General features: G+C 42.9%; 1 protein-coding gene across 1 annotated transcript in view; it reads left to right on the top strand.

Annotated features, from left to right (window-relative positions):
* LOC125112176 (contactin-associated protein-like 2) overlaps positions 1-25,990 on the top strand; it is a 194,920-nt gene that overhangs the window by 143,407 nt on the left and 25,523 nt on the right. The window contains exon 8 of the mRNA XM_047754399.1: positions 18,073-18,312. Coding sequence (XP_047610355.1) covers positions 18,073-18,312 — 240 coding nt within the window. The remainder of the gene's footprint in view (positions 1-18,072; positions 18,313-25,990) is intronic.

Raw genomic sequence — 25,990 nt, 5'->3', positions numbered from 1 at the left:
AAGCAGCCCTGGACACTGGAAAGACGGAAGGTCAGAGCGCGGGGAGCCTTGTTGATCATTTTGAGAAGCGTGACCTTTCCATGGAAGGCAGCCTTGGAAGGGGAATGAGAGGGTCTATCTGAGTTTGGAAACCTCCCTTGAGGAGTTCCCATTGTGGCTCAGGGGAAACGAATCTGACTAGCATCCATGAGGACGCAGGTTTGATCGCTGGCCTTGCTCAGTGGGTTAAGGATCTGGTGTTGCCGTCAGCTGTGGTGTAGGTTGCAGACATGGCTCGGGTTCTGCATTCTACCATTCCAATTTGACCCCTAGCCTGGGAACCTCCATATGCCATGGGTGTGGCCCTAAAAAGATTTGAAAAAAGGAAAAAAGAAACCTCCCTTGAAAGGGGAGGTGGAGGATGAAATGGGGGTGTGGGAAGGAAAGCAAGAAGGCAGGCAGCCAGGAGGCTACCGGCAGATTTCAGACAGGAAGTGAGACAGGCTTAAGTGAAAATGAGAGAGAAGGGAATATTTGAGAAGTCCAGAGATTGGCTATATGACAAGTGACAGCTCCTGGAGTGGGGGATGGCTGGCCTGCCCTCTCTCCCCTACCCTCTACCCCCCAGGAACCTCAGCTAGTTATCAAGTTGCCCCCAGCTGGAAGAGGCAACCTCTGTACAAGTCACAATTAGGGACTCTATCCTTTTAATTTTCTGGAACTAGAATCTGCGTCCTTTATACTATAAAGTCAATTAGCTTTCAGAGGCTGTTCTTTCAAGCACAAGATTAGGAATGCATTAGAGAAAAACAGTTAAGATCAGAGTAATAGAAGGGTTAAGATGGAGTTCCCGTCCTGGCATAGTGGTTAACAAATCCGACTAGGAACCATGAGGTTGAGGGTTCGATCCCTGGCCTTGCTCAGTGGGCTAACGATCCGGCGTTGCCATGAGCTGTGGTGTAGGTTGCAGATGCGGCTCGGATCCCGCGTTGCTGTGGCTCTGGCGTAGGCCGGTGGCTACAGCTCCGATTCGACCCCTAGCCTGGGAACCTCCATATGCTGCGGATGTGGCCCTAGAAAAGGCAAAAAAAAAAAAAAAGAAGGGTTAAGATATTTAACTTCTCCAGACCTATTTGCCCTGTAAAATGAGAGGGATAATAATAGCTCTATTTCACAAAGAAGCTACAAAAATTAGAGAACTTAATGCATGGAAATTGCTCAACACAGGACCTTGTATAAAATATGTGTTCAAGAGGTCAGGTAGTAGTATTGTGGTTTCCCTGCCTTAGCCTGTTGATGAAGAAGGAAGAGAAAGTATGAGGGTTCCTCAGCTCTGAATACTTGATCGGTTACAACAGGGGCAAAGCCTTTCTTCTTGAATATCAATAAGGATACTTCTCAATTTAGATGCACATTCCACCAAATTTGAGGAAAGCATTTTGTCTTTTTATAGGAAGATCTGGCAGTTCTGCTCTTGTATCAAGAATGACTTCCATGCAGCACCCACTCTTATCTACGTGCCATTCTCTGGTGGGTCATGGTCAGAATTCAGAAATTAAAGATACAGGCGGTTAAATTGCTGGAGAGGTGACATATATTAAGTCATCCTCTGAAAGTTTCCTTTGAGGAAAGTTCGTCTTTCCGTTTGGAAGGCCCTTTAGAACATTCATTCACTAGGACAGTTTTGGTTTATTCAAATTTCAGGGATATTTTTTGTTGTCTCTGGTCTTTTTTGCTGTATGAATTTTAACAGAAAGCAAGAAAAAGAAAGGAGCATCCTTGAATTCCACCATCTAAATTGTCTACAGTTAAAATACTTCTCACTGCCCTGGGATATACAGGAAATCTTCTCAAGCGTTGGTTTTCTGTGTTTAGTTGGAGATACTTGGGTACAGACACAATACTTTTTGTTTTATGTTTTGGCCGCTCCCACAGCTTGCCGAAGTTCCAGGCCAGGGATCAAATCCAGGCTGTAGCTGCCACCTATGCTACAGCCGCAGCAACACCAGATCTTTAACCCCCTGCACCAGGCCAGGGGTCAAACCAGCACCGCCACAGAGACAAACCAAATCATTAACCCACTGCACCACAGCAGGAACTCCCAGGCACAATACCTTTAGATTTGTCATTACTTTAGATGACTCGTGATTTGATCCTTCATTGAGGACTTTTCTCCACATGTGAAAAACACAGTAACATCTTAGCAGAGGGAATCTGGAAATGGTGACCCGTGTTTCAGTAGCTTCTAGGAGAGTCTTAGGGTTCCTTTAAAGCACTGGCAAGTCCTGCAGTTCAGCAGCCTTAGGCCAGCAGGACTGAGAGGGAACCAGTTCATTTCATTTGAAGCCTAAGGATAAAGTAAACGATAATGCAGTGACAATAGTTTAACAAGCAACTATCCCTAGCTAACTGCTCTGAAATAAGCACGTGGCTCACAGGCCTTCTCTGGACCAAGGTCCTTTTCTCCAACTCAGATAAAACATTCCGGGCCTGCAGGCTCTTCACAAGGTACAGAAAAAAGTTGGGTGCTGGGGGAGGCAGGGGAGAAGGAGAAGAAGAAGGAACTCAGAGGCTGCCAAGCATCCAAGTCATGAAGAGGACAGGCCTGAAGCAACGAAAGAAACTGCCTCTCTAAACCCAGGGTTCACGGTTCAAGCCCACGCAAGGCCAAAAGGGTGCCACCCTTGAAAGGGGCAACAGAGACCTGGACAGAACAGGAGAAAGCAACAAACCCGTCATTAATGGATTATCTTCTTTATGAGGTTTCTCAGTTTGGAAGAAATAACACTTTAAAGGTTTTGAGTCAATTAAAGCATTTAGGGCTGCGTGCTACAGACAAGCATGCCCCAGACTTACAGATGTGACCCCCAGGAGGAGCGGAATCATCCTGGCCTGTTCCAGTATTTGTAGGGAAGAAATTATTCAGTTTTAAAAGACTTAAAATCATTTTAACTCAGATGAGCAAAAAAATACATTGTTGTTGCTTTAATTTTCTGTAATGTCCTCATGTTGTTCTGGCACACTCATTTCTGTGTTCTTGGTTTGGGCTGAGGAGAGATTTAAGATTGCATTTAAAGTTAACTCTCTCTTTTTAAAAGTGTTGCTTTCAGGTTAACTCAGTTTCTTGGGGCAGGTGCCTTCTCTCTCTGCTTCCTGTCTCCTTTGCCGAATGTAAGGGGCCTGGGATTATACCAGGCTTCAGGGTCCATCTGGGTTTCCTGGGGCTGCTGTAACAAGGTCCCACCAACTAGGGGGCCTCAAACAACACAAGTGTGTTCTCTGACGGTTCTGGAGGCCGGAAGTCTGAAATCCAAGCTCCGGCAGGGTTGGTTCCTTCACAGGAATCAGGGCAGAGGGGGAATCTGTCCTCTCCTGGTTCTGGTAGTTGCTGCCAGTCTGGTGTTCTTGGCCTGTGGCAGCACAACTGCAGTGTCTGCCTCTGTCTCCACCTGGCTCTGTGTGTGTGTCTTCTTACTGTCTTAGAAGGACACTAGTCATTGGAGTAGGGCCTACCCTAGTCCAGTATAGCCTCATCTTCATTTGTTGACATCTGCAAAGACCGTACTTCCAAATAAGGTCACAATCACAGGTACCAGGGCTTGGAATGTCAACATATGTTTTAAGGGACACACCTCAACCCACAACAGGGTTCTTACAGGTCTTTGGTCTGATGGCTGATCTGGTCTGATCAGTGCACTTGTGTCTGCTAAGGTGCTGAGGTTGGGAGATGTCAGTTGTAGGTTACCAAGGGTCAGGATCCCACCACCCCCCTCTAGTCCTAAAGTGACCCGCTTAGGCCCAGGCTCCTATCAGCCCACGTGTCCTTCCAGCGTCCAGGCTACCTGCAGGTCACAGAGCACAGTGGCGCCTCAGCCCCATCCAGCCGCCTGGGTGCTTCCCAGCACTCCATGGAGCTCACATGCCAAGTTGATGCAAAGCCGTCACGGGCATCTTGACCGTCAACCAGTCTGCACCTAGGCAAGCAGGAGCCACGCTCACTCCAGCCCCTATTTTTAACCATTAAGGGGAAGCCAAGACACTTGTACGTGTGTTTCCTCAGGGCCTTTGTAGTTACTGTGTCTTCTGCCTGGAGGGTTTTTCCTCTGCATAAGCACATGGCTTCCCTAAGTTGATTCAGGGCTCAAATGCAGTCTCCAGGGGCCTTCCCTGCTTGTCCCACCTAAAGGAGTATCTCCCCCTCTTACTCCATTCCTTTCCCTGCTTGAATTTTCTTAGTGAAATAATATTTCTGAGCACTAGGCTTTCCCACAGGTAAGAATGATGTTTTACTTATTGCTGAACTGATTTTTGAGCTCACACTAAAGAGCCCTTTCATCTTTCACTTATTCAGTCATTAATTCACGTGACAAATAATAGTGCTTGTCCAGCATATTGTCAGAATATACAACATTATATGAGGTTAGAGTCTTTACAGGTAGGAACCCGTTTTTAGTATTGAATCCCTAGCACCTGGGCTATAGTCATTATTCAGTAAATCTTTACGTGAATGAATGAATGAAGGTTCCATGAGAAAGTTGATCATATAAGACTTTCACCTCAATCTTGCTGTAAAATTAAATGTACAATTTTTCCGTGGAATCATGCCCAAAACTAAACATTGAAAAAAAGTTATACCAACAGTGAATAGCATCAGGGCTAAAGAAATGTCATCTTTTGAAGAAGGTGAGTTTTTTATTTTTTTAATAGCTCATGATTTTTAAAATGCTGGTGGAGATTAAGATTATCAGGAGACAGCAGACTTTGAATAGTTTGTGATTTCTTGTTACTGCTGCACAAAGGCAGCCATGCTACAGAGTGCAATCTAATGGTTCTCACTTCACCTTTCTAAGACAGAGGCTGAGGACCAAAAAGAAAAGTGGCTTCAGACCCGTATTCAAAAATTCGCAATCCAGAGCTACTTTATAGCTGTCTCCATGGTGCAATAAAATAGTGTTCCCAGTCCAGCCCCAAGCCACCAAGAAAAGTCACCAAGTATGTTCTACAGAGGCTGACATTCTCATTAGGGCCAGTAGCCATAGTTTCTAGGGCCCACAATACTTTTCATATGTTTGAATTTTTTTTTTCCCCTTTGGCCACCCCTGAGGCATGTGGAAGTTCCTGAGCCAGGGCTCAATCCTGTACCACGGCAGCAACCCAAGCCACAGCAGTGGCAAGGCCAGATCCTTAACCCACTGAGCCTCTAGGGAACTCCTAAATTTCTTTTAAAATCAGAAGAAAAAATAAACTTTGAGGTGGAAGAAAATGTTTAAATATATTACATTAATATATTCAGCTTTACCAACACAGTCCTAAAGTATTGGCTTGATTTTTTTTTTTTTAATTGAAGAAAAGGCCCTCCAAGGCAAAAGGGCCAAGGGGTTATGAAAGTTATAATGCAGCCCTGCTGTTAGGTTCCTGAGGTTAAGAAAGCATTTCTAGACAAATTTCCAATTAGAGACATTGCAGTGTTTTCATGCCAAAAGAGATAAATCCTCAATTATCTAGAAAAACATCTTTTCCAGGCAGAGTCATTTCTTTAAGATACCTAGGGTTCACAATAACATATTTTAGAAGAGAGAGGAATGCAATTGCCCCATAAAATAATCTGAAGCCCTTATTGTCTCTGAAACAAAGCACACAGCGTGATGCAGGGAGAAAATGACTGCCAGTGCTGGGAAAATGCATTTTCTCCAAGGTGCTGCAGCCACTGCAATTTGCACCTTCCAAAGCGGAGACAGTAGTGCCTTCGACATGTACAGGCAGCTGGAGGAGGAATGATAATAACAGGGCTGGAGGGTGTGCCCAGCTGGGAAAAGCAGCATGCAGCTCGCACAGCCAGAGCTGCAAGGAAGGCCCCAAGCTCACACTGCAGAAAGGGGCCCTCAGCCTTCATTAAAAGGGAAAGGAAAATCCAGTCATCTAGACCCTGCCCGAGTGCCAGAAGTCACTTGATTTATGTGAATTAGCGAGAGATGCAGGATCAGAGCCTCCCCACCTTCTGTACTTTGAACAGTCCCGACCCAAGGCACCAGGAGTGATTGACAATGTAGGGCTAAGTCCTCTGTGACCGTGTATTATCTACAAGTCAAGGTAAACACCTGCGGTTCCTTCAACTCTGCCATAGGACATAGTCTCAAGAGTGGCAGCCTCTACCACACACACCCTGATTTCTTACCGCTGCCTGATTCAAAATGATCTGCCCTGAACCGAGCACCTCTCTGGGCCTCTTCCAATCACTGTAGGGACAATCAGAAACCACTCCCTCGATTAGAATCTACACTCCATCCTCTCCTTAACCATATCTTACCCCTAACTCCTAGACCCCTTCTAATTAAAACACCCCTGGCCTGTTTGGGCCATGGTGGGCTGGGGGAGGAGGAAGGTGCCTGCTGTCCCCAGATGTGTCCTATCCACCTTGATATGGAAGGTGATGAGGGGGAGGGCGGGGTTTCCAGCTCTAGAAATTAAGTGCTTATTTCTGCTAAACTTCTCTAGGTGGATCCAGGCTCATTTCAGTCCCTCAATGACCCTTTGACTCATGATCCCACCATCTCACGTAGAGCCACCCCTTTCCACTAAATGCCAGGTGACACACTGGTCAGTGTGCCATGGGTGTCCTTACCCCAATTACCAAAGTAATAAAATGTCAGCCCGGAATCCTACCACAAACATTCTCCCTCAAAGCTAATACCCACCAGTGGCCAAATTCCACGCACAGCTCATCTCGTCGTAAATATCCCTCTAAAATAGGACTCTAATCTCCTGAGCCCATACAGACCTGCCTTGACCATGAGGGGTGCCCCATAATGTGATTTGTTGAAAGGTAGATGGCCTCTGCCTGTGTCCCCCAACCTAGGAGGCTGTGACTCCAAGCTGAAAATGAACTGGTTTTAGAGGAACAGCAGAGCATAAGGTGTTGGGGGAGAAACAGACTTAGATACCCACAGGCCTGCCAGGTTGCACCTGCACTCCAGGCATCCAGGACTGGAGCCTGTGGCACCCAGGGCAGCTGCCCTTGCAGTGTTCAGATTCATGTTCTGATGCTGTCCCTTTTGGGGTTCAGCCTCAAAGCACTTAGGCTGTGTCTTCTGGATGTCATTTCATGCATCAGGGCCCCAAGATGTGAATTCTTTATTATGTTCATCATACAACGTGGTGAGCAAATTGAAGCACCACCCCCGTCCCCAGTGCCCTTTCTGGAAACAGCTCCCCTCTTTGTGTGCAGTCTCATGGTCCTGGGAACTCCATTGCAGTCCTACCCTGCCTCAGTATCTGTTTCCTAATGCTTTCACGTTTTACCCTGTGCTGCAATCTTAGGCCTTGAAGGATTTTTTTCTCTTCGGTAAGATAGCTGTAGTGGCCTCTTGGAGTAGGAATTACAACACAAGTGAAAACTCAGGAAGGAAATCACTTGTTATTCTACTGAATCATTCAATTTGACATTGTCTGGAAATACAGCATTTTTTTCTTCCAAAATCATTCCTGTGCTTTCCCTGGCCTGTGCTTCCTTATGCTGCTCATAACCTGTGTGAGGTCAGCACCCTGCTCTCCTCCTTTCCCATCGCCCCAAATTCCGCTGCCCCACCCAGCAAGTTACCTTCTACTGACCATGGGCTAGTCTTGGCTAGAATACTCTTCAAGAATTAAGAAAGAAGCTGAAAAGCTGAAATTCACTCTTCTTATAGTGTTGGCTACAGTTTAATAGGGCTTTCCAAAGCCTAAAACATAAATTTTACCTGAAGCAGGGCATACAGTTTAGTCATTTTATACACAGGATTCTATTTCTGCTGCTTACCAGTTAAAATGTAAAAGCAGGTGTGGAATATAAGCCAGTGAGTAAGAATCAGGTCTGTTCCAGCACATGGGACATGCAGACCATACATGTGTGTTCTCTTCTCTAACAGCCTGGAGCTGGAGACACATAGCTTATATTTACAAGACTCTGAGAGGTAAAATCCGACTTGCATTTATAATGAAGTAAATACAGAGCCCAGGTCTCTGGTTTGACTGATGGGTACATCCATTTTTCTGAAAGGTCTTGTTACTTTCAGCAGAGCCTGTTATTCTTCGCCCTGAAAAATCATGCGTATAAGCAGAGCATCTGAGGCTGCAGAAAAAGGGCACCAGGCTTTCTGTCTCATGTCTTACAGCTTGAGCCATTCAGGAGGACATAGGAAATCCATTCTTCAGGTGTGTGTGCTCTGTAGGATGCCAGATGTCTGGTGTTTTGGAAATGCCCAAGGGATTTTAAAAGAGAAATGAGGCATATTAAAATTTTGAAGAGTTTTATTTGAGCAAAAAGTTGGTTTGAATCTGGTAGCATCCAGTGTAGCAGGAAAAAGGGGATTACCAAGAAGCTATACAGAAAGGAATGAGAGCACTGAAGTTATACTGGCAAAAAGACAGATGGGTTATTTCCAAGTTACAGAGAGATTACCTGACTAGCGTTGATCAGGTGATAAACTGGTTTAGGATTCTATTTTTGGGAGAGCCAAAACTATAATTAAGTCTCAGTTTGGTGACCTGGAAAAAATCCAGTTTTGTGGTCTCAATCCTTGGAAAAGGATTTACAAGTTAAAACATAGCACAGACAATGTAGAAGGAAAAGAAGATTCTGCTTCTCTTGGCAGATTGCCACTTTGTAATTGAGTTAGTATATGTCACAGGTCAAGAGCTATTTAAATCACACCTGCATATTTTAGTCCCACCTTCCTTCATAAAATAGAAAAGTATATAACAGATAACAATGAAATTTCATTAGTGTCTTTCTTTCAGGAATTAATAAAATGTCAGAGTACATAATTTATACATCAATTATGTATGTGGATTTAATTCTAGTTGTTCATCTTTTGAAAGGCAGCTGGTCAGCAGGACATCACTAATCTAAAAATGTTGCCTGTAAGAGATGAACCTAGATTCCAACATTTCAGGGCCCTGCCTGATGTTTAGCATTTGATCATATTAGAATTGAGGAGTGAGGTTTATTTGTATGGTTTCATTTTGCTTTTTTAGATTAATGCTCTTGGCTTTTTGTTGTCATTTTTTTTCTTTTCCTTTTTTTTTATTTCTTTTGGTTTAGATTACTTCCCATTTATTTATCCTGGGAATAATAAATGCTGGAACCCGTTCAGTCTCCTGTTCATACAAGTATGGCCAAATGGGAAAATTAACCACATCATCTACTCTCTCAGTTGAGATCCAGATACTCAGCACTAGCCCTGATCGTGGCCATTTAGGATGGTTGCCTGCCCAGCAGGACTCTGGTCATGTTTTCCAATCTGCATCATGTGGCTACTCACCCATCTCCTTTCAGTCTAATTGTTTAAGAATTATTGAAATCTTCACCCAGGCAGTGATTCCAAACCCACTTCCTATTCATATCATTAGGTCCCATATAACCCCTGTTCCATGTCCAAGGCCTGTAGCGGGTTTATGTAGCAATGGATATTCCACGTTAATAGATGAGTATCAATTTAAGAGCTACACGACAATATTTTCCAAGATGAGTGTGTTTTCAGTAAAATGGACAGACTGTCAGGTAATAGTACTTCTGAAAATAAATGTACAAGGATATCTATTGGATCTAAATTTGCTAATCCTCTTCCTCTTTCAAAGCCACCTTCCACAGCTCTTTATCCCATGAGGCTGACAAACCTGGCCCACTTTGCTGTGCCTATATTTCCAGAGTGATCAGCCCCGTTCCACACAGGCAGACTCTGCATGACAGACGTTTAATGTATAGTTTCCGGTACCGGCATGCATGCAGTCACCCTGCTTTGTGCAGGGGGTATTACAGACACTCAGAGAAACACAAGGACTGAGTGAGCCACACTGACCTGGTTCTCAAAGAAGCTATAAATCTAGCAGAGCCACAAAGTCAGGTTTCTGGGCCTTTTAGGGAGGGAATGAACACACCTGGGCCAGGTGGGTCGAGCCAGGAGCAGGATTTGGGAGGAAGCCCTTTGGAGCTCCCTTGTGGAAGGACTGGGGACCCCTAGTGTTCTAAAGTGATGGAGAATCACAGAGGGCAAGTGTGAAGTGAGGGGAAGAAGATGGATTGCCACCTGAATGGAACAGAGGCACTTAAGGCTGAAAATCAAGGGGTTTGGAAGTGAACCAAGTTCCTCCTCAATAATATTCCCCAAAGAGTAATTTGAGGACCAGTGACATAATTTTTGCCATTTCTGATTACATTTTTGCCATTCCCAATTACTTCCATTACTGTTATTTACTCAATTTTATCTTTAAATGAACTCATCATTTTTACTTAAATCAACCTGTGTTAAAATGAAAATGTTTATGTTCAGAGGAAATCTTTTAATGTGACCATAAAATGAAATACCAGTATCACTTGCTATGATAAAGCAGAGATAAAAAATACATATAGGAGTTCCCATTGTGGCTCAGCAGGTTAAGAACCTGACATAGTGCCCAAGAGGATGCGGGTTCGATCCCTGGCCTTGCTCAGTGGGTTAAGGATCCGGCATTGCCGTGAGTTGTGGTGTAGGTCGCAGATGCAGTTCAGATTGGTGTTGCCGTATGCCATATGTCACAGGTGCCACCCTAAAGAGAGAAAAATACATATATTCTATGAAAATAACATGAGGTTCAGTAGAGTTGCCTGCGGAAGTGTCCAAGTCCATTCTCTCTTTGTTAAAAAGGAAAAATAATAGGTACAGGTATGGTGGAAACATATTCCAGTCCCAATCAGAACCAACCTGAGACACTCTCTTTGGAGAACTGAAAGAAAACTGAGAAGGAATAACTTCCTCACCCCGAGACTGGATGTTATTTTTTAATTTTATTTGTTTATTTATTTATTTTGCCATTTCTTGGGCCACTCCTGCAGCATATGGAGGTTTCCAGGCTAGGGGTCCAATCAGAGCTGTAGCCTCTGGCCTACGCCAGAGCCATAGCAACGCGGGATCCGAGCCTCATCTGAAACCTACACCACAGCTCACAGCAATGCTGGATCCCTAACCCACTGAGCAAGGCCAGAGATCGAACCTGCAACCTCATGGTTCCTAGTCGGATTCATTAACCATTGAGCCACGACGGGAACTCCCGAGACTGGATGTTATTGAACGTCAAGTGTGTGAATAGCCTAAAACCACCTCCAGTGCCATGGGTGGGATGTAGCCCACCTGAGAGTGGAGGGCAGGAACAGGGAAAGAATGACACTTTGGGTCAGTTGTACCTGCAGTGGCTGCAGAGCAAAGGTAAGGTATGCCATCCCATTCTGATCCCACAGCTTCTAAAAGGCTGACTCCCCCAGCCCTGGCACAGTGAGGGATACACAGTAGAGCCTTAGCAGAAGTCCTAAATCAGGTCTCATTGACGCACTAAGATCTCTTGACGCTGTTTCCTCAAAAGTAAGAAATTAAGTTTAATGGTAACATTTCATATTACCTTATATCACACATTCCTTCCCCCCAAAAGAAATATTGATAGGAAACTCTAAAAAATATAAAATATAACAAAAATCAGCTGGTGAATAGATCCCATGGGATACACAAGAAGACTACATAGATGAGTTAGTCTCAAGGGGATGAGAAATCTCTTTGGGAGTCGATATCTGAATGTCTGCCCAGCGGCTGGACAGGCTCCCGAGAGCCCACAAGACAATTGTGTTGTCGACAGGGCTGGCTTCGTCCTCCCCACATTTCTTGCTCAGGTGCCCTTTTCCCTTTTCATTCCTCACAACACCCCTGCCTGTCACTCAGTATTCAGTCACTAAGAACGAGCCTGAAGAGCATGCTAATGCGTTGCCCATGTAATTGCTGCATCCTCTTTAAAAGGATTGCCGTGAGCATTTCATTTTAAGGTTTTACCTGGAATTGTGTCACTATTTTAAGTGGGCTAATTTTCTATAACCCATATTACATTAAAGGACTAATGACAGCTTGAGAATTTCATTTCGGTGACTGCACAGCATTTCTGAAAGTTGCACGCTTTAGAGCAGGTTTCCCCCAGATCACGCTGTGGGCAAGACATCTCCACACAGAAAGTAGTTTCTTACACTGAACCATATTTTAATATTTGGTTTCAGTGTGAAACCAGTCCAATCAATGTTACAGACTAATGTAATTCACTTTTAATGAGCTCGAATGTGCTAAAGTGATAGCTTTACTATCATTTGTTAGGTGTTCTTAAGAAATATAGATTTTTATTCCAAACAAGTGTTTACAGAACTTGTTGTTGCTTTAATGGATGCTGGCAAGGCTTTGACATTAATTCACAGTGTTTTTTAGATCCTTTTTATTGGCTCAGTCACTAATGAAACATGGTCCTAAAGCCATCCCTTAGTAGTCATTTAAATTTTTTTTTTCGTCTTTTTTTTTTTGCTATTTCTTTGGGCCTCTCCCACGGCATATGGAGGTTCCCAGGCGAGGGGTCCAGTCGGAGCTGTAGCCACCGGCCTACACCAGAGCCACAGCAACGCAGGATCCGAGCCGCGTCTGCAACCTACACCACAAGCTCACGGCAACGCCGGATCGTTAACCCACTGAGCAAGGGCAGGGACCGAACCCACAACCTCATGGTTCCTAGTCGGATTCGTTAATCACTGCGCCATGACGGGAACTCCTTAAATTTTTTTTAAAACAAACAAAACCTCACTGTGCTGTTTTTATAAAGGGCCCTTGAATAGAAATGCCGAAAATCCAAATGAATATAAAAGCTATTGCCTTTAGAATGGATAAGCAATGAGATCCTGCTGTATAGCACTGGAAACTATATCTAGTCACTTATGATGGAGCATGATAATGTGAGAAAAAGAATGGATATATGTATGTGTGACTGGGTCCCTTTGCTGTACAGTAGAAATTAACAGAACATTGTAAACCAGCTATAATGGAAAAATAAAAGTTATTTGAAAAATAAAAAATTTATAAAAGCAACATTATATAGTCTGTTTTTTCAGAGAGAAACTGAGAATACAAAACATTTTACTTCTCTGTTTTTGGTATGAAACATAAATGTTCATTCATTGACAATGCCTTAACTTCTGTAAACCTCAGTTTTCTCATCTGTGAAGTGGGGATAATCCTATTTTGCTCAGAAGGGTGTTAAGAAGCAATGAAATACTGCATAAAAGTACTAAACAGAGTACCTTACACATTGTACTGATTTGGGTTTATGGTAGAAGCTATTATTATTATTATCACATGGCCCAGAGTTGGAACCACATGGCTCTGGAGAGTCAAGAATCTCTGTTGCATTCGCAGCCCCTGGGGAATGGATCTCAGCCAAGAGTCTTTAGAAGCGTATCAGCTGGATTGGGAACACTGTCTGGATTTGGAACTCTTGGTTTGCTCTCCTGGGCTTTAGAACTCTTGTTTTTGTGACCCAGCCACCTTTTAGGAAAAGAACAACAGTTGAAACACTGGGGAGTTTCTCCAATAGAAAGAAAACATCCAAAGGGGAAAAGCAAAAGAGAGTGAGCTAAGTGAAAGAGCCTCTAGGAGATGGGAAAGTGTGACAGTTCATACCTAGGACTGTCCTTTGAGCCCAGCCCCAGCCTCTGCCCATGTCGTGGACATTTCCTCCAATGCTCACAGCTCCCCCCTGCCCCCCAGCCTGGGCCCCAGAGCCCCTGCCTCCCACCATTCCTCTGGTCCTCGGTCCTCCATCAGAACCCCCTGCCCGGCTCCCCTCTGGCCATCTGACTTGTGTCTGTTACCTCTCCTTGGGGGTCATTTCAGGGGGAGACATGAGGGAGGATAACTCTTTAAGAAGTGGGGACCCCAAATTAAATTGGGAACCCTCAGATAAATATGGCTTGGAAACTGTTCATTTTCTGGGATGTTATAGGGAAGCCTGCCCTAAAGTTTAGAAAACTGTGTCAGGGGCCACATGAAATGCAACCAGAGTCAGAAGGTTCCTACCCAGATCTCTAGCAGAGGAAACAAGCCCCAAACTGATTCTCTATAGATTGTACAATGGCTGAGCCAAAGGCAATGGGGCTGCTGGTGAAGAACGAGGCATCCACAGCCATGACTTAACTCTGCCTCAGCCCTGCAGCGAAAAGAAGAATCCTTGTCTGCCCTGGAAGTTTGCAGGACCCTCAGGGGCCCATGAGCTCTCCTGCTCTAGAACTGCCTTCCTAATGCAGTTCCCATCACCATCCCCTGAAGTTTAAATATCTTTGAGTTTCCTCCTGAAATACAAACACCTCGATGTGACATTCAAAGCCCTTGCCAGTCTGTCGCTGAGCTCCGACCCCATCCAATTCCCACAAGCCCCAGAATAAAAACCTTATAACCGGAGTTCCCGTTTGTGGCTCAGGAGAAATGAATCTGACTAGCAGCCATGAGGTTGTGGGTTCGATCCCTGGCCTCTCTCAGTGGGTTAAGAATCCAGTGTTGCCATGAGCCATGGTGTAGGTTGCAGACGAGGCTCAGATCTGGTGTTGCTGTGGTGGTGGTGTAGGCCGGCGGCAATGGCTCTGATTCAGCCCCTAGCCTGGGAGCCTCCATATGCCGCGGTGCGGCCCTAAAGGGAAAAAAAAAAAACAAAAACAAACAAACCTCATAACCAACTCAACCTGGAGTTCTCTTTCTTTACACCCTCGAAACCTGGTTCTACAAAAGATAACAAGCATTGGTGAGGATGTGGGAATGTGGACTGGTATAGCCACTTTGGAAGACGTAGTGGAGGATTCTCAAAAAACTGAAAACAGAACTACTATATGATCCAGCAATTCTAATACTAGGTATGTACCCCAAAGAATGGAAATCAAGCTCTCAAAGAAGTATCTGCATTCCCATGTTCACTGCAGTGTTAGTTACAGTAGCCAAAACATGGAAACAATTGAAATGTTTGTTGACAGGTTAATGGACAAAGAAAATACAGTATACACATACAAAGGAATATTATTCAGCCTTTAAAAAGAAGTATATCCTGCCACTTGCTACAACATGAATGAACTTGGAGGGCATTATGCTAAGTGAAATAAACCAGTCACAGAAGAATAAATTCTACATGATCCCACATATATCAGGAACCTAAAATAATCAAACTCCTAGAAGCTGAGAGAAGAATCATGGTGTCCAGGGGCTGAGGGGAGGAGAAATTAGGAGTTACCGATCAAAGGGTACATACTTTCATTTATGCAAGAGGATTAAGTCCCAGAGTGCCTGTAGTTAAAATACTGTATTGCTACTTAAACATTTTTAAGAGGGCAAATCTTATGTTAAGTGTTTTTAACACCAAAAACAAATAAGCAAATAAAAACCCTAGTTCTTGTGTCACCCCCCTGCCTCAAGTGCTTTCCAGAACCCCACACAATCCTTCTTCCCTGGTTTACCATAGACTTGAATAATTTTAACAAACATGTGGATATTTCTCAGCTCAGAACATCATAGGTGTTAAGAGCCACTGGGATCAGTCGGCCTCACCTAATCAGCCAAGGAATCTTAGGCATAAGCCCTGGTTTCCTCACATATTACAGAGGGATAGTAATACTCTCTTCTCCAAGGGTTGTCCTAGGAATTAAATGTCCAGTTTAGGAGTTCTGTTGTGGCTCAGCAGGTTAATGACCCGACGTTGTCTCTGTCCTCACAGGATTTGGATCCCTGGCCTTGCTCAGTGGGTTATGGATATGGCATTGCTGCAAGCTGTGGCAGTAGTTCACAAATGTGAGTTGGATCTGGTGTTGCTGTGGCTGTGGCGTAGGCCTGCACCTGCAGCTCTGATTTGACTCCTAGACTGGGAACTTCCATATGCCATGCCAGATGTGGCCTTTGTGTGTGTGTGTTAAATGTCCAATTTATAAAATATCTAGCTCATTTTAAGGGTTCAGCACGTGGTAACTCTTACTACTCGAGAACTTGTTAGTTGGTTATATGTTTGTTTCCCTGGCTGGGCTATGAACTGCTTGGAGTAAATCCTCACATTTACCTGCTATTGCTGCTAGGCAGTCAATACCTGTGATGAACTGAACTGAATTGAATTGAAGTCCCACAAGATGGCAGCAGCTACCAGCCCCAGAATTCTTCCTTTTGGAGCCCTGCTCCAAAGCTGGACAGGCTGAAAAGAATTCTTCATTTAGGGGCAAGAAGTGGCTGATGGAGCTGAGGTCACTCCCAGTTTCCTGCCACCAAATGGCTGTTTGTTTTGGTGCCTTGGCCACCAGTGGAGCCAGAGAGAAATTCAGGACCGTGGGGAGCTGAGGTCTTCTCCCCCAGCCCCCCACCAGAAGTCATCCTAAGTCACCTTGGTCTGAGTATGTCTCAAGGGAAGGCAGGTCATAGGAGGGAGGGGACAGAAACCAAATCCCTGAAGTGCCTGCATGGAAGGCAAGTTGGTGAACCTAGAACAAGGGATTCTCATACCCAACAAGGAGATGAAGTATGGATCCTTGAGGAGCCTCAGTCATTGAAGAAAAAGCAAGAGAGGAAGATGGGAACAAACCAGCACAGGTGTCAGTGGGACCAGATCCTCTTCTTGGTTGTCAGAGGGACCCTCAGAACACATCTTGATGGCAGGATTTTTGTACATGGTGGCAGCTGCCTCCTACCTCCTCATCCTAAATGGAATGTGCTTTAGCTGAAAGTCACAGACAGAAATTTACCGCAGGAGAGCAATATGGAGAATCACTGATTAAAATGTCTTTAGGTCCTTGTCTAAGTAAGACTGTATTAGGATCCCCAGAGTTACCATTCTTCATTGCCCCGTTGTCATCTCTCTTGTGCTACTGGACATTTCACATGGGACTAATACAGGTCAGTCATTAAACCACTTTCTTTAATGTGATGAATAATCTATACATTCATTTCTTCTGCCCTCAAGGCCTAAAAGTATCCTTTTCCCCTGATTTAGTCTTTAATTAACAGGGAGTACATTTTTATACAAGATTCCTTCACCTGCGATCATTCCCCTATAAGAAGCATCATCTGTTCTGAATCCAACTTTTTAAAGGGGATAGCCTCCTGTTTCCTAGAGTCTTTGTCACAGTTCATTGGAAGGGTAAACATCTCACCTCCTTGTCCTTGTATTTAAAAGATAATCATCACGTCATAATCTCCCATCCAGAATACCCAGTTGCTGTGCTTGTCTCTGAAGTGCTATTTGCCCAGCCCCTGGGTTTAGAGCTCTGCTCTCTATCTGTGGCTCTCAGACCTTTGCGGTATCAGCATCACCTGGAGGGCTTGCAAACACATAAATTGCTGGGCCCCAAGCACCCCTCTCCCCACAGTTCTAATACATTCCCAGGTGATGCTGATGCTGCTGGCCCCGGGAGCCACACTGGTAAGAACCACTAATCAGGAAGGTCAAAGTCTCCATTTCATATTCATTTCTAGGAAGATTCTAAAAGTCAGGACCACCATCAAGAAGACACTTGCTTTTCCTGAGTTAACTGCTGTGACATTGTGTGGTTATATTTATCACAACAGTACTTTGGAAACGCCTCTACCCAAGCTCAGCCCCAGTTTGAATGTCAGTTTAGAAAGAAGGTGCTGAGTTTACAGGTTTGGGGGAGGTGATGACTCTTAAACACACATGTGTGTTTGTGATTGAGTTGCGAAAGTTTCCTGACTTCCAAAATGCCCATTAGACACTAGCTGGGATTCTATAAACCTCAGAATTCCCTGAGGATTGGTTTCGAAAGAAAGGAAATGCGCAGTTATAGGCTATGGGAACTCTTTTATTTAAAAAAAAAAATGAAGAATTCAAAAGAAGAAAGAGGCACAAAAGGAAACCATAATCTACCAGAGGGCTGGGATGGCTAATCAATATATATAAGAGGGTCCTTGAAGCATCAGAAAAGAGGACGGAACAAAGTCAATCAGAACCAAGTGTTACTTTCAGCAATATCTCAAGTATCTGGAAGGTAATTATGACTGTATTTTATTTTAGCAAATATAGGCCTTCTTGCTTCACCATGTTCCTTAGTAACACAGAAGGTTCTTTTAAAGTGAAGACTCCAGCCCTAAAACCTTATCAACGCATTACTATTTCATCTAAAAGAACAGAACATCCTAAGCTAAAACCTAAGAGTAAGATTCAGAAATGAGTATAGTTACAGCTGTGATACACTAAGTAGGATATAGCTTTACCTTCTTTCTCTCTCTTTTTTTTTTTTTCTTCTAGAAACAGGGAAGATTGACCAAGAGATTCACAAGTACAACACCCCTGGATTCACTGGGTGCCTCTCCAGAGTCCAGTTCAACCAGATTGCCCCTCTCAAGGCGGCCTTGAGGCAGACAAACGCCTCTGCCCACGTGCACGTCCAGGGGGAGCTGGTGGAGTCCAACTGCGGGGCCTCCCCGCTCACCCTCTCACCCATGTCGTCTGCCACCGACCCCTGGCACCTAGACCACCTGGATTCAGGTAAAGTCTAACACAGTCTTGGGCTGATTGCTTTCTTCCTTTAAGCCTCCGTTTCTTCATCTGTAAAATGGGGTTAATAGCAGAACCTCATTGGTGTAGTTGGAGGATTAAGGGAGCAAAGAACGTAGGAATTATTGACTCTTCTGCATTTAAGTGAAATGATGTGATGTCTAACCCATGTCTGAGACATGACTGTCGGATGACCTGATCAAACCACTTCGTCACTTCTGCCTTTGTGACCTGCACTGCCTTGAGGCCCCGCAGTACAAGTTGTGATACCAAAAGATTACCTCAAACAGTATAGAGATTCATCTCCCATCACTGTATTTACACAAATAATCCCTGGCCTTCCAGGTTTTAGGGGTGCATTTAGGCTTAGAAAGCTCAGTGGATTTAGCCCTGCTTCTGCCAAGCAGGGTGATAAGACTTGTCCTTTGAAAGCACAGGGCTAAAATTAAAGGATGCAGCTGTCAACTGCAAAATTAATTGGATGCAAATTCAATGTCCCTGTGACCCCGAGCAGGAGGGAGCAGGTCGGTCCCCCTTCTTGCTCTGTCCAGGATCAGGTAACCTCTCCAAGCCTCTGCTTTTTCACCCATTAGGTAAGAAGTAGGGTGTGATCTCCGAGACCTCCAAAGGTGCCCTTAGATGGATCTCCAAAGCAGCGTGATGTTGCTGATGCCAAAGATGGGAAGGGGGCACGACATCATGAGGCCTGGGTTCTGACACCATCACTGCCTCTCACCAGCACGTTTCTTAACCTGGTTCCTCAGTTTCCCCATGTCTGAAAGGGAGATAGTAAGACCTGACTCCAACATGTCCATGTGAGAGGATAGGTTGAAAGCACTTAGCACAGTTGTAAACAGGAAGCCAGCCTTAGAAAAATTTAGCTGCAATAATACCAGCATAGTGGTTATTATTGTATTAGACACAATTTGCTATGATGTTTGCATGTCCAGTAAAGGCTCCAAAGTCCTCCCCCACTCTTACTTCTAATTTGTAACAATTCATCATGAAAACATCATACATTTGATGGCTTTCCATCTATTCCAGCCTCAAACAGTATTTTTCAGCTTCTGGGCAGCTCTCGTCATCATGAATTCTGTCATCATGAGTTCCTGCCAGGATTTGCCTGCAAAGCTTTGTGAAGCTTCAAAAGAAGCCAAAATTGCCCCGTTGTCAGAATAGCCAATTTACAGACTAAACAATCCTATTTGTTCCTCACACATGGGTTCCTATAACATGATGAGGGCTGCTGTGAGCCAAGGGTACTTATAAAGAATTCCCTTTTATGAATGTTGTTAGGATTACACAGTAGGCTAGTTTTTCCTCACGGGCTGGCTGAAACAAAGGAAAGCATTCCTAATGCTGAAAGAAGAAAAGTAGGAGTGAAGATCAGAGATGAGAAAAGACAGTGTCAGGGCTGCAGAGGAAGAGAGATTTCTCAGATTCCTCCAAATGCCAGAGTGGATGGAGATAAGGCCTAATCTTTGAAAAATGCAGAGTCTGTGCTGTTACAGGTACTTCCTGCACGAGGCCGTGTGTGTGTGTGTGTGTGTGTGTGTGTGTGTGTGTGTGTGTGTGGTCTAATTCAGCTGCCGAGAAATCAGTTTCAAATGCATCAAGATGCTACTTTGGGCCAAGAGAAGTTCATATTCATTTTGCCCTAATTAGCAAATTACTTGCTTGATGGTCTGTGAAATACAATTGTAAAAGCCAAAGTCTGAGTTCATTTATTTTTTTTAAAAAATCATGCTCTATGCCTGACAATTTCCCTCTTTTGATTGATGTAATGATATATATAGGGGACATTTCTGTTGTTATTCAGTGCTCAAAAGTCTGCAGCCCAGATATCATGGTCAGCCTGTACCATATAACATAAGGTCCATTTGCATAAGATTTCCATTTGTACTTGGACAGAAAGTTCTTACCTAGTGTTAACCAGTTGCTTTGTCGATCGCATCATCCTGGTTTTTTCCATAATTGGAATTCCAAGTTAATTCCCATAGTGGGTAAATGCCTGTAAAGAAATATGTGTATCTGTCTCATGAACTTTATTAGAAAACAGTTTATGAACTAAAAGGCGGAAGCCTTGTTTAGATAACATGGGGGTTTTTTTCTTTTGGGTTAATGGGAAAATGAAGGAGAATAGGAGTTGATGGGTGGACAAGGGACAGAGAAAGAAATAGACATCAGGGAAGGTTACCAGCCTCCAATGGCTTAGTGCAGGGAGGAAAAACTTTTCCTCTATGTTCTTATGTTCAGGCAATGGGGCCCTACCGATTAAACTGATAAAAGGCAGATTAACAGGAAAAAGGTTTATTTGGTATGCAACAAAAGCTTACAAAAGAAGTGGTTCTGGAGTTCCCATCCTGGCACAGCGAAAACGAATCTGACTAGGAACCCTGAGGTTGCAGGTTAAATCCCTGGCCTCGCTCAGTAGGTTAAGGATCTGGTGTTGCCATGAGCTGTGGTGTAAGTCACAGTCGAGGCTCGGATCCTACGTTGCTGTGTCCGTGGTGTAGGCTGGCACCTGTAGCTCCGATTGGACCCCTAGCCTGGGAGCCTCCATATGCCGCAGGTGCGGCCCTAAAAAAAAAAAAAAAGAAAGAAAAAGAAAAAAAAGTAGCTCAATACATGGTTAAAGTTATATACCTTTATATATGTTATAATGCTTATATACCTTTCCTTTTAGAGAAAAAGGAGAAACAAAGGCCTCTCTGGAAAAAACAAATGGGTTTCTAAATGAAAAAACAGGAGATAAGAAAGTTTGTGATAAGTTTGTTCATGCAAGTGAATGGTCTTTGTCTTCTTCAAGGCCTCATGGAAAGGGGGTTTTAGGGTAGGTTTGCTCTTGGCCTCCTTCCTGAAACTAAAACTAGGAATTCATCCCTCTGAGATAAAAGAGTCTCATTTTTCAGAAGGTTCAGATAAGGGAAGTTACAAAAAGATTTCTTTTTGCATCTGCTGAATCCCAAATAGTTTCAGCTTAAAATAATTTTTGTACTAACTCCGGGGTTCTCCGTGGGCCCTCACGTCAGCAGTTGCACCCTAGTTTTTATGAGCCTAAGTTCATCATCCTGAATCCTGATTGGGGGGGGTTGCTTTTTTAGATACGCTTTCTTGTATGATTAGAATAAAGATCCTCGATATCAGATATTCAGAAACAAAGTAACAGTGCATACACACAAATGCTCTTTCTAGCTATCAATCATGCATTTCTTGAGTCTGTGTAACTCCAGAAGAGGATAAAGGTAAGCTCTCATTAGTCCTGGTTTGAGTAGAGGACCTTTGGAAGAAGAAAGTGTGGTCCTCGCCCAGCAGCATGAGTGTTGCTTGGAAACGTGTTAGGAATGCACATCTCAGGCCCCTTCCCCAGACCCACTGAATCACACTCTACATTTTAGCAAGATTCCCCCAGGACTTATGTGCACATCAAAGTTTGAAAGCACTCATCTCAATCTCAGATGCACTTTCAAATTACCTAGGGAGCTTTTAAAAATCCCAATATCCAGGCTGCACCCCTGACCAATTAAGTCAGATGCTTTAAGGGTGAGATGCAGATGTGCAAAGATATAAAACCTCCCCAGGTGGTTCTAATGTGCAGCCAAGATTGAGAATCACTCAATAAGAGAGAAGCTTAGTACCAGCTCTCTTGTTCTACCCTTTGAAGTAAGGTTACCAAAAGGAAAGAAAAGTAAATGCCCAAAAACTAGTTTGTGAAAAACAATGAAACCTTTGGATAGTGAAATTCCAAATTAAAAGGCTATAGCAATAAGCTTGCAAAAGGTTTGGCTTCTTTGACCATTTCACAAGGTAGCTGATGAAGAGAAAGGAACTTTGATCTGAACCTGAGGAGAGCCAGTCTGCCCCCTTGCAACTGGAAAAACAACTGAAACAAATGAACAAACGAGAAATCCACAGTGTGAGGCCAGACTCAGTGCCTCTCATGAAAATGCATCTTTATAGAAGTTGTTACATCCAGGAAGGAGCTGGAGGGGAGATGTCAAATTATTAGTCAGTTTTTTTTTAATCAGCTGCAAGCTTCGTTTGAAAGGATGTGGTGGGAGAGTGAAGTATTGCTTTAGGATGAAATATGTGCATTTATTTTAAAATAAATCATGCCCCTGGCTGTGATGATAGGGAGTCTGTGGCTTTAGTATTAAAGGGATCTTAGTTAAGGACTACTCAATTCATAATCACACTGGAGTGTTTGCCTCTCAGAGACCTGGAAATTAGAATTCCAGATGTCCACCCTTAGGTCTTATGTTTTTTCTATTTTTCTTTCTTATATCTTAGATGATATCAAATGATAAAGACAGAAAATGGATCCAAAGCTATGCTGGCTTCATATGATAAGATTCTTTTTCTCTTCTGGAACACTGCTGACTAAGCTGCTTGTTGCCTCTCTCTCACCCCTTGGGCTCAGTCACTGTTTTCCAAAGTGAAGGATATTTACTGTTGATCAGGCTGTGCACTGCACAACTCTAAGGATGCCATTTGCATTACAGTATGACACAGTGCCTTGATGGGGTGGTCAACAGATCATTATGAGAAGAAAATAGGCATATCATTATGTGGCATAATATGAAGTTATTGTTCATTTCTCTTTCAGTCCTTCTAATTTTGTCAGAGAAGGTCTCCATTTGGTTCTGATATGCCTTTAACAGCTATCCCACGCTTGCTGCTTACCCTTTTTAATATAGAGCAGACTTTGGTTTAGAGCCTTGACAAGCAGTATACTCAGTATGGTAATAAAGTTTTGTAACTACCTTTGTTTAAATAAAAGATATCAGGCAGTGAAAATAAATAATCATTAGGATATAGCAAAAAATGTCACATATGGTTCTCATGTGATTGGAATTTGGTAAATACTGGACAGTGTGACAGGTTCACAAGGGCCTGGCATGGAGCTTTAAGAGCACATTTTTTATAGGGGGAAATGGTAAAATTATGTTGATTTGACTTAAATCAGTTCTGCTCTACTAGAAGCATCCAGTCAATCTTTTTTCTGCCTAATTTTTTCTGCCATTGGATAATAGGGATGGCCTGTTTCTAAAGCACATCATTATGGTCCTTTTAGAACAGTTGTTACAAGTAGAAAAGGCAACCCCTGGCCCTGAGTTGTGGTTTACTTAAAGGTCACAGAGCACCAGACAGTTGCTGTGATTCACCTCTAAGAATTAAGGGCTCTGTTTTTTCTCTTTGTCAAATCCAGAAAATCTTATTTCCTTGGAATAGCAAGGATTTGCCAGCAGAAAGACAACTACAGATGGCAGTGCACATTCTGTAAAATATAAAAACAAAACAAACACCAAAAAAACCCTAATCTGATGCCATAAATTTCTGCACTAAGGAACAACTCCAAACTGTACATCAAGCTGTTTTATGAGGCATTCATATAAAGTCTTAGGGTTTTTTAAAATCACATTCACGATGTTGCATGCAGAATATATCAGACCAAAGGCCACATCCTAGGTTTTTTTTAAATAGTGTTAAGATATACAAGGCATTTTAAGATGTAAGATTTCATTTCCTAAGGAATCTTCTAGTTAGAAAGATTTTAACAAGATACTATTTTATATACCTTCTAGTATTTTTAGGTAATATATGCTCAGCATAGGTTGCAAGGTATGAGGCATGGTGGCTGCCGGCAGTAATTTATAAATAGATCTTGCCCCAGAAAGGCCCTGGAGAATGGCCTCTGGAAGGTGCTGGTGGTTGAATTCATAGTATCTACCCCAACCTTGTGTTTTTGCCCTCTCCCCCCCACCCCACACACACACACACACATACACACCAAGGCTAACCTGCATGTGCTATTGAGAGGCTCTAGACCAGGAATTCTCATAGCCCCTTGGGCAGGGAAGTGGGCAGGACATGGAACATCCAGAAGTGTCGAGTGGAAATTAGTCCTCTGAGACTTGTCTGGAATCCAGAAATCCAAACCCTCACTTGCCCGTGGATTCACTCAGGTTCACAGAGCAGCTGGAAAAACCAGCTCTTGTAGCAACATGGCTGTTCTTCCAGATAAACCAGAAGCTGAGTGGCATGTGGTGCCTGGGGTCACTCAGTGTAATGTGCCCCAGTTAGATTCCAGAATATGCAGTCTACCCAGATCCTGCGAACTAGAAGATTAGGTTTCGGCTTGCCACTTCAGACACTTGGCCGCTGGAAATAGTGGGCTTGATTTCTAAGGGCACCCTTTCTTCTAATAGTATGATTTTTAGTGACTTGATTTCTCATCTCTATTTCAATTTTTTTTCTGCCACCTGAAGATAACATACTTTTATATCTTCACGTGCAAAAGAATTATGGCTATGATGAACATTTTAAAACAGCGTATATATCTATTCCATTTTCCATCATAATTACAATCCGGTTGTTGGTTTTCTTTACCACCTGCAAGCACTTAAAATAATCTTTCTAGCTCTTATAATTACATTTAATTATCTCTGAGCAGATCCCTTTTTTCATCCTATGCTAAAATTGCATGATTAATTTGTTTAATCTCTGATACCTAATCTTTGTATTATCTTTTATGTCTTTTGTTCTCTTCAGTGACCAACATAGACATTTATTCAAATACGAAAAACAATGATCATTTTCTGTTTTCTAATGTGCACTTTTTCTGCACATGACCCAGATTCTGCTTTTCTGTAAAACCACCAAACACATTTATATAGCTCAAGTAAAATATAATATTAGTTACAGGTTTTTTAATTTAATGGTCATTTAAGTTTCTGTCTTTTGTCTCCATAACGAATAGCTTTATACACATGATTTTGTTGAGTTAAAGGATGTATTTTTAATTTGTGTTGTATTACAAATCACCCCTCCAGTTCAATAAGATATGAATATCTTTTTCCCCACACCCTCATCAACACAGTATATCATAATATTTTTTTAATCCTGCTACACTTTATTTGAAAAATGAAATTTTGTTGTTTGAATTTGGAGTTCATGAATCATGAGTGAAATTAAATATCTTTATATATGTTTATAAGTCACTTTTTAGTTTTCCCTGAACTGCCTATTTATATTCTTTAACCAAAAATTATTTATACATTTATATTGTTTCCCACTGGTTTGTTGGTCATTTATTTACATTGACTTGTAAGAATTTTTATATATTAGGTGAGTTTGTATTTTACTACGTTTGAATGTTTTCCCAGTTTGATCTCTATGTCTTTAATTTATGGGGTTTTTTCCCCCCCCAGGTAAAAATTTCTAAATGTTACATGATGAAATATAAAGTGTTTTTCCTGGCTTTGGGTATTTGCATCATGCCTTCTCCATTCATAAATTGTTTCTAATTACTCCACATTTTAAATTTTATGTTCTACTTGTAAGATACACATATTTACAGCACTTAAAATTTATTTGGGTGGTGGTTACATAAGGCAGGAACCCCACTTTATTTCCCCCCCCCCACTGGTCTGCCAGTTGCGGCCCTATTGGTTGAGGCTTTCTTTGCTTCTCTTTATCATATTCAAAACTGCCCTTTATATATTTAAGTTGGCTTCTGGACTCCCTGATCTGTTGCATCGATCTGACTTTTCCTGAGATAGTACCAAGATGTGGTCGTGATTGAGCTTTTATAGTAGCATTTAATTTCTCATATAGGTCATTTCCCTTTTACTGTCTTTTTTTTTTTTTTTTCAGAATTTTCCTATCC

This window comes from Phacochoerus africanus, chromosome 11 (genome assembly GCF_016906955.1).
Source record: "Phacochoerus africanus isolate WHEZ1 chromosome 11, ROS_Pafr_v1, whole genome shotgun sequence".
Classification (NCBI taxonomy): domain Eukaryota; kingdom Metazoa; phylum Chordata; class Mammalia; order Artiodactyla; family Suidae; genus Phacochoerus; species Phacochoerus africanus.
The sequence above is the reverse complement of the archived record's forward strand: the minus strand, read 5'-3'. Positions and strand labels throughout refer to the sequence as shown.